Here is a 9,299-nt window from a genome sequence, read left to right on the forward strand (position 1 = left end):
TATACTTTAAGTAAATTTACAAGCCTGTACTTTGTTACTTTTACTTGAGTAAAGAAGTTTAATCAGTACTTCCACTTTTACCAGAGTATTTTTTTAACACAAGTATCTGTACTTTTACTCAAGTAGAGAAAGTGAGTACTTTTGCCATCTCTGCCTTACACTCATCTTGTTTTGCTTTTCCTCCAGGAGAGCCAGGACTACGATCCGGAAGCATAAATGCAGAAGTCCGAATCACCATACAACCAGCAGCACAATAACATTTCTAACAATAAAAAGGACAGATGCTGAAGCTATTACAATTATATCCCTGTTGCAAAAAAAAATCCAAGAAAAAACGCAAGCATTCCCAGTGAAAAATGTTCTTCCTTCAAGACAAATCTTTTAATATTAGTATATATTGTAAATGTCATGTTATTAATGTAATGTGTTGGGTGTAGGTATTTATTAATGTAGAATTTGTCCTCTCAGTCTCATTTCCTTGATTCCCTCCCAATGAAATGAGACAAGAGCCAGGACTTGTGACTTTGTATTTGTGCGTATCTGTATCTAGAAATGTGCAATAGATGTTCATCAACTTCCAATGAGACATTGGGAGTGAAAGCATAACAATAAATAAGTAAATATGACCTGTTGCAAGCAGATATGAGAACAATAATACCCTCTTAAATGTCGACAATGCCTGTTTGTGTTTTTTTTTTCTTCTTCTTTCTTTTTTTTGCATTTTTTTGGAGATGGGCTTGTTTTTAAAGTAAGAGTTTTTTACATTGTATCTTTATAGTTACTTGTGAAATCATTCCACTAAACTGTCTGTTATAAACCAACAGAGTGTACATGTTTGTGTGCGTGCGTGTGTTTGTGTACTCAAGATTTTAACAAGTTAAAGTCAATATAAGCTGTCTTGGAAACATAATGGTTGTCATATCAATATGTGCTTTAAATTGCAGGTCTTGTCAATATAAAGGTTTTCTGTGTTAAGCCAGACAACAAATCCTCTGTAAATAAAAAGTTTGAAAAACAAATGTGTTCATTGCATTTCCTTTTTTTCTCTGCTTAAAATGACTGTCTGTGTCATTGTTCACCATCATGAAATGTTTTGCTCAGTTCTGTCTGGGGGTTTGCTCAATAGATAGGGGGGAAAAAACGCTGAGTAGACTGAAGCTCCTCTGGCACGAATGTCGCCATTCTTAGGATGCCAGTTTGATTATGCCTATTTGAGTGGGTTTTATATCAGTTAATCCGCCTGGAGCGAGCGGGCTTAGGCCTGAAATGAGGTGTGGTTGGGGTGGAGGGGTTGTTTTTAAACAGTCCCTTCCATCCCTCTTGTACCAGACAGAGAAGCTGCAGAGTCAAACACAGGAACCATGGCTTCATTTAAGAAATCCTTTGAGAGCCTGAAAGCGGGGAGCCATTCAGCTGCAAAAGGAGTCACAGACACTGCAGGTACAATACCAAAACAACAGATTAAACTATTAGATCTTTTATCTTCTACTGATGCACTGCAAAAACGATATAGAAACAAGAAAAAAGTTTTTCCGTAAAAGTAAAAAAAAAACAATCCAATGGACTTATTTTCCAAGGTTTGAAGACGTTTCACTTCTCATGCAGGAAGCTTTCTCAATTCAAATGTCTCAATTTAAATGACACTTGAACTGAGAAAGCCTCCTGGATGGGAAGCGAAACGTCTTCAAACCTTGGAAAATAAGTCCAGTGGATTCTTTTTTAAACTTTTACGGAATGACTATGACCTGGATGACTGAGAATCTTCATCGGCAAGAAAAAATATCTTAAAGTGTATTTACCTTTAATTTGAGCAGGTGAATAAGATAATTTGCCAGTGGAGTATTTTAAGTCTTAAAATAAGATAATTGGATAATATGCACTTGGAATAAGACAACGCAATTGTTTTTTCTTACTTTAAATGTAAATGTTCTTTTTCCATTGCCAAAGTTTCTCACTTACCTCCTCAATTCAAGAAAATTGCACCTTTTTTTAGAAATAATTTAAGATTTCACTTTTTTTTGCAGTGTGGCAAATCAAAACATGTGTTATTAGATGGGAAATACAAGATACAGTATCACATCCTGTGTAGATTTGAAGTTTTAAACAGCAGAAATTTCCCATTTCGCTGCGAATGTCTGATACAGGTTGTGATGTTTTCAGTGCAGGCAGCTCAGGAGGCTGTGCAGCAGGTGGCAGACTCCTCCAAAGAAACTGTCAGCACAGGTAAAGTTCACCTTGTTCTCTGCACTAACCTTGTTTAGCAGATAGTCTACTTTAAAGGGGTGATGTGGTTAACTGAAAAACATGACAGAGATCTAGGATTAGGATAAAACATTTATGGGCTTACTGTGAGTCACAGGAGAGTCAAGTAAAAGTTTATAGTGTTTTTTTAGAACTTGTACAGAGATAAAAGCATCTCTGAATACTGAGAGTTAAATTTGTTGTTATGCAAAGTTCTTCACACCCCACTTTTTTTCTTGCAGTTTGATAGATTACAACAATTTTCTATTTACCGTATTTCAGGGACAGTGTAGCTCATAAATTATGAAGTAAATAGAAAATTACAAATGCTTTTTCCCCCCCTAATTTTACTTAAAACAATTAATTAATGTTGCATGCATTTATCTCAATGCTTATTTATTCAGATATGCACAAATGCAACCCAGGGCACCTAACTTCTTCAGGTATGAACTAGGTAGTAAATACTAACTAACTTTACCATCAGTTCTTTACATTTATACACAATTTTCCAATAAGACTTCAACTATTTTTTGCTTATATTAATAAATAAGCTTAAAAAAGGCAAAATTATACAGTGAAAATATCAGAGATTATGGTAAGGAGAAATTAAGTGCGTTATGTTATAAATCAATATCCTGAGTTTCGAGTATCTCATAGCGCTGTGTTCAATATATGATCTAATTGGCACAATTTTGACACCACAAAAAATATAACGAGACACGAACATCAGACTAAACTAACAATAGGAGCAAGAGAAGCAGTGATCAGAGGCTATTTTCTTTTATTTCCTTAATTTTTAGGACATGTCTCTGTTTTATTGACGTCTAATCTGTCGATCATCCATTTATTTGAATCAAAAGTGGCAGCAGGGAAACACATGCTCAGCAGAGGGTCCCGAGAAACAGGACAGAAACTACTCAAGACAACATGAAGGAGAGGAGGATCTGTTCAGATGAGAGCAAAATGTGGCCAACAAATGTGAGGCGGGACACAAATCTATTAAAATAACCCTTATTTAGAGTGAAAACCCGCTGTAGCACATCATTCTCTGGGCTGTGATTGTGTCCAGCAGCAACAGGGCAGTTCAAGAAGAAAATACATTAAACTGAGGTAAAGGTTTACACCTCTGCAGGAAAACAAACTTAAACTGACACACAGAGCAATGATAGTATTGTTTATTTTAAAAGAATTTGAATAGGATTTAATAAAAGTCTAGATTTAAATCCTATTGGAAGAAGAAGACTAGTAGATTTATATTTAAAGGTATTCTTAATCAAAAAAGATGTTAAAAAATGAAAACAAATAATATTTCTTTCTAGTAGGTGGATAAAATGTAAAAGATGCACATTCAAAATTGCACTAAAATTTTATTCTGCAAGGAATGGGCTTAGGATGAATGTAACACTTTTTTACGGTGGCCCTGAAGAGCAAACTGCAACTACAAATCTAAAAGCGCAACTACATTAAGAAAAACAAAACTACATAAAGCAAAGCGCAACTACATTAAGGAAAACACAATTAACCTACCTTAACCTACCAGAAAAGGTAGGTACCAGTGGGAAACATGAGATATCGCTGATTGGACTACGAAAACATGGATGTTGTCGGCGCCCCAAACATAGTGGCCGTTATCCAGGAATGTTTTCAATCAGGACAAACGTACGAGGTGATACTGGATATGCTCAAGACTAATCACAAAATTTCAGTTAGTTTGCGTACACTGAAGACACACTTAAAAGAAGCTGGACTGTTCAGAGGACGCAACTTCCGGTTCAAGGGTCAAACGGCGCCGTCGTCCAATCAGCGATGTCTCATGTTTCCCACTGGTACCTACCTTTTCCGGTAGGTTAATGTAATTGTGTTTTCCTTAATGTAGTTGCGCTTTTAGATTTGTAGTTGCAGTTTGCACTTCAGGGCCACCGTACTTTTTACATTTTTTATTTAGAAAATTAATAAAAATCACATATCCATCCAGTTTCAAGTTTGAAGCCATAATATAATTCATGAAGGCTTATATATATGTTCCAAATACTGTATATTCAGGTTTTATTTTAAACAGAAATGTTGGAATTAAATCACATGTTGCCTAAAATAAACATATTTTGATTTGTTAGAATTATTTGTTAAACTTTTGTTCCAATGTTTCTTATTTTCTCCCCCTTTTTTTCATGTTTGGATTCATTTCAGCTGCACAAGAAGCCGGCAGGCAGACTCAGACCGCCATCGGAAAAGCTGCCAACAAGGCCACGGACACCATCAAGGATTTTGGACAGAAAATGGAGACCAAATAAACTGTTTAGGCTAAATGCCTGGTTGGCTGGTCATCTACTATGGCTCTTCTGCAGCCAATAATGAGTGGGGATAAGAATTTTATGTGCAGTGCTTTTCACTAATTTAACATTCCTCCAGAAATTTTTAGGAAATGTCTTTTTCTCCAGTTCTCCGCATATATTTTCATGCTTTATAATGCATTTGAATATGTACATGTATTTTTGTCAAATAAACAGGAGACATCGTCTCTCTTAGTATTATGAAATCTGATTTTTAACAGTGCAGCGGTGGAGCTAATGCTGCTGCTAACTGTACCAGTGTTGTCTCCGTGATGCAACGTGTTGTGCGTTGTTGAAAGCACTCATCAATGAATCACCACAGTCATCATTACTGGCAAATCAGTAAGGAGATGGCCTTTGACGGGCCGATAGCTCCTGATGGGAGTGTGATCAGAGCTTGTCTACCTTAGCGCCCAGCCTCATGCCTCCCTCCATCACACTATGTGGTTGCTAGGCAACAGAACTCAGGGCCAGTATGTGATTGGTTGAGGCCTTCGAATTGAGAGCGAGCCTCCTTCTGCCAGTACATGCTGTTCCTGCCATGCTCACAGTAATGGTAAAGCTAGGACAGATATTTTTATATATCCTTCCTGGCTTTATATATTTATATATACATGTATACATATATATGTGTAGGCCAGATGTAAGTGGAGAGAGCGATAGAGCCAAATTAACATAAAATACCCTTTATCATGATTATACAAAGGGATGTTTATCCAGCAATGTTTTATAAAGAGGTTTTCAGGGTGAACAGGATGAAAGCCTTGCTTTAAGAAGTGGTTTGCTGTGTGGGAGGCACAGCTCTGCTTCCTCCAGGCTCCTTCAAGATGAAATTCTCCCTTGTCTTTTGTTTACAGAGAAACATCATCTCTAAGATTTATTTTGCTGCTCACAAATCTTGGTGTGAGGGATTGATTTTCTGGAATTCGGCAGTAATTTTTAAATGCATTAAAAAGAAATCACTATGATTTCTGTTTGATTTCAAAACACATTAACACGCTTTACCCTCCCGATACAGGCCCTCACACTTAATCCCTGTGACATAAGATGTTTATCACGTGTTTCTCCAAAGTGATTCTCCACTAAAAGGTAATTTTCCAGATCAAAAGTTTATCTGTCTGCTTGTTGTTTTCCATTGTGTGGCGGTGAGAACCTGTGCTTAATTACAATGATTTATGTATGATTAGAGAGCACAGCACAGATTTTGTCATTACATTACCACTCGCTTACCAGAGCTCAACGCTGGTTTCCAGGGAAACTGGAAATGTGAGGCTTTTTTTTCTTTCCCATAGACAGAGCTACAGCCTAAAAGAGCGAGGATTGCCTAAGATAGATTCTTCTAGAGACAAACCTGAAGTCGTTGCAAACAGAATCAATCATACCGGGGGGAGATGCACAGACAGATGTTGGTCTCTGTCAGGGGGCTGAGATTTCTGGCATGTTTGACCCAATTCTGAAGAAGTCTGACAGAGAGGTCCGACTTTGCTGCTGAGGTACGTCTATGCATTGGATTTTTAACGGTTTGTCAATCCTTGATTTTAGTTGGTTAAATTTATTTCCTTTGCAGGGTTGGTAGTGCTTAATGATTGAATTGAGATATTCAGAATGTGAATCTATTCTTAGGATGAAAGGCTTGGTTTGAATCACATAGGAATTTTCAGAACAATCGTAGTTTACAAAAAGTATCTTTTGTGTTAAAAGAACCCTTACATTTTCATAAAGTAGACGCAGTAATTACATGAATCAATGAATTACAGAATAGGATTTTTTTTAAAGAGAATAAGCAAGATGTTGTTGTTTTTTTCTTCCACTCATGTGTGGGTTGGTCTCTGGTTAGAGTTTGCACAAACACTGTGTATGTACCATCTTATGCCCCGCAGGTTATTCTACCATCTTACCTAAGACACAGAATGGGGAGCCTGAAGGACGAGAAGCGAAGTCTCAGGGACGACCAACTGCCTTGTGAGAAGACAAATAATGAGGGACTCTCTGTAGGCTCCAACAGTGGCTCTGAGGTTGACGGTAGTCCCCTACGCACATGTCAAGAGTCAACAAGTTTAGAGGATCGTCAGTCTAAACTCCAAACAGATGCAGGCTCTGATGTCAACACAGAGAAACACAGAGAATTCAAAGATCCAGAGCTTTCAGGAGTTGATTGTGAAAGCACTGCCCCAGCAGTCTCTGACTCGGTTAAGGACTCTGTAAAGGCTGAGGCAAAGCCTGTGACTCTGCTGCCTGTAGCTACAGAAAGCGAAGCCACAATCTCTATAAACATCCAGGATAATGGAGATGCTGATAGAAAAATCATGGCTCTTGGAAACAGCAAAGGAAGAGATACTGAGAACATCTTTGTTTGTATGCCATCGACTCCCGGCCCCTCTGACCCACGCTCTCCAGCCCCTTTTGGGCAGCAACACATGCGTACACAGGTGAGCCTAGAAGTGGTCCAGTGCTGCTCCGCTGCTACCAGCCCCATGACCCCTCCAGAGGGAGACCATTCCTTCTTCTTCCCGAGCAGTTTTGGAAAACACCAAGCTGCTGCCACTTCTGGCACTAAGGATGCAGAACTGCAAGTGGGTCAGCAAGTGGAATTCTGCTCTGTCGCCACATCCCCCATGACCCCAAAGACACCATCAAGCACAGCTTTTCCAGTGCTAGTTGAAAAAAGGAGTTTTCAAGAAAAGAGTTTGAAAACAACCAAATGTACCGGAGAAACGTCACCAAAAGATGGAACTTTGAAAAGCGATTTGTCAAACGAGATGACCGAAAGCTTGAGTCCAAATAAATCTGTGGGTAGCTCCACCATAGGTCTGGCTACGACTAAAACAAACACCAAGGTAACCTTTGAGGACAATGCTCAGCAATGCAAACAACAGAGGATGGGGAGCATGGATCAAGATATCACGATCTTAGTGACTCACTATGGCAACAACCAGGAGGAAGGGGAAGAGAAAGCAGAGTCACATTTTCAGACCCTGGAACCTGAAATGGTGAAAATAGAAGAAACTGATGGAGGCGGACAAGACATCAGCAATATAAAGAGTGTGAACAGAAAAGAACCAGCCTCCACAGTAGCTCCTGATCATGCTCAGGAAAAATCAAGCCCAAAGCAGAACCACAAACTACCAGAGGGGGCGAAGATTTGTACCAAAGCTGAAGATTCAAAGGCCATGGCACACAAAGCTGCACGAGACGAGCTGAAAGATGTTTCTATACCAAAATCTCCTGTCCCTGAATCCCCAGCTCCTTTTGGCTGCCACAACATCCGCACACAGGTGAGCCTGGAGGTGGTGCACTGTCAGTCCGTGGCCACAAGCCCGATGACCCCTCCAGAAGGGGACCAAGCCTTCTACTTTCCTAGCTCTCTTGGGAAATGTAGAGAAGCGGGCACCGAAACAAAAGATGCTGAGCTGCAGGTGGGTCAGCAGGTAGAATTTCGCTCCATTGCTACAGCACCCATGACTCCAAGAACTCCAGTAGCTACGATTTTTCCTGACATAAAGAAGGAGGAGAGCATTGAGGAGGAAATATTGGAGGAGAAAGAGGAGGAACAGAGAGAACAGGTAACAGAGCACAAGAAGGAAGCACTCAAAGAGGAGGAAAAATTAACCCAGAAAGAGAGTGTGGAAGGGGACACAAAGGAAGCAATTAACTGTACGGAAACAGATGAGGAGAAGTCCGAGGAGCCGGTGCAGGAGGTAAACTGGGATGAGAAAGGGATGACCTGGGATGTGTACGGTGCAGTGGTAGAAGTAGCGGTACTGGGCACTGCCATCCAGAAACACCTTGAGAAACAGGTGCAGAAACAGAAGCAGCTGTCCTCCATGCCTCCCCCACCTCCACTCAACCCATCAGCAACACCCCTCCCTTCAGATGCAGGGTGTGGGGGTTCTGGTAAACGCCGGGGGCGGAAGAAAGGGGAGCATGACGGAAAAGCAAGCCGGCGCAGGAGAAACCCGTTCAGGCTGTTGATGGAGAACGTACAGCAGCCACACTGCTGCTCCAAGGCTCACACTAACGAATGAAGAACAGCTGGCCGAGGAGGAGAGCCGTGTTAAAATATTCCATCTGATCTGCGTGGCTTTGATACTCTGATTTACAACAGCTTGAGTTTTGTGTTGGACAGGGGGAGAGACAAATCACACGAGAGACAAACAAGCTCAGAAAGCAATTACACACCAAGCAATGAAGCATAAAGAAGCTCTTTTACCTTTTACTTTGACATTGTTCTTTTACTAAAAGTTTTTGTAACGTCATTTTAAACAGATTGTCAGGTTTAATGGAGTTACTATGAGTGTGATGCATCAGTGTCATTGTTACGTTTGCTCTTTCTCCTTTATTTTCTACCGCTCAGCTCATTCAGTTATCCAGTGAGTCATTTCAGCTACTGATACTTTTTAATGTACCTCAGGCAAGTGACGCCATGGCAACAAGCTTTCAGTTCCTCCGGCTCATAGAACTGAAGCTGAGAGGAACAAGGCAAGTTTTAAAATGTATTTTCTGTGTTTTTCTTTTATATATAAGAATTTATCCTGATATAAGTAATCTTGATTTTTGTGAATTAAATTTGCCATGCTTTTGTGCAGCTCATATTTAAGTTTCAGCTACCTGGTAGTTTCCAACAGCTTAGTCATGACTCATTACTGTATCCAAATGCAATGAAAAGTGTTTCAGCTGTAGACATTTGTAATGAAAATAGATTCTTTTTAGTGTGTTTTATTGCAGAAA

At 39.7% G+C, this 9,299-nt stretch overlaps 2 protein-coding genes across 3 annotated transcripts in view; both read left to right on the top strand.

Moving 5' to 3' along the window:
- The window catches only part of sncb (synuclein beta), a 22,747-nt gene extending 22,412 nt beyond the window's left edge, over nucleotides 1-335 (top strand). Inside the window, exon 6 of one of the 2 annotated variants that reach the window (XM_015376723.1) lies at nucleotides 187-335. In XM_015376723.1, the coding sequence (XP_015232209.1) occupies nucleotides 187-216 (30 nt within the window). In that variant the 3' untranslated portion in view covers nucleotides 217-335. The remainder of the gene's footprint in view (nucleotides 1-186) is intronic. The other variant, XM_015376731.1, reaches the window with a different exon arrangement.
- A 5,556-nt stretch (nucleotides 336-5,891) lies between these two features.
- gprin1 (G protein regulated inducer of neurite outgrowth 1) lies at nucleotides 5,892-9,290 on the top strand. Its single transcript, XM_015376920.1, has 2 exons — nucleotides 5,892-6,064; nucleotides 6,452-9,290. Exon 2 carries the CDS (start codon nucleotides 6,482-6,484, stop codon nucleotides 8,594-8,596), a length of 2,115 nt encoding a protein of 704 aa, XP_015232406.1. The 5' UTR covers nucleotides 5,892-6,064; nucleotides 6,452-6,481; the 3' UTR covers nucleotides 8,597-9,290.
- Nucleotides 9,291-9,299: the final 9 nt, after the last annotated feature.

The sequence above is a fragment of the Cyprinodon variegatus genome, unplaced genomic scaffold (genome assembly GCF_000732505.1).
Source record: "Cyprinodon variegatus isolate N-32 unplaced genomic scaffold, C_variegatus-1.0 Scaffold8, whole genome shotgun sequence".
In the NCBI taxonomy this organism is placed as follows: Eukaryota; Metazoa; Chordata; class Actinopteri; order Cyprinodontiformes; family Cyprinodontidae; genus Cyprinodon; species Cyprinodon variegatus.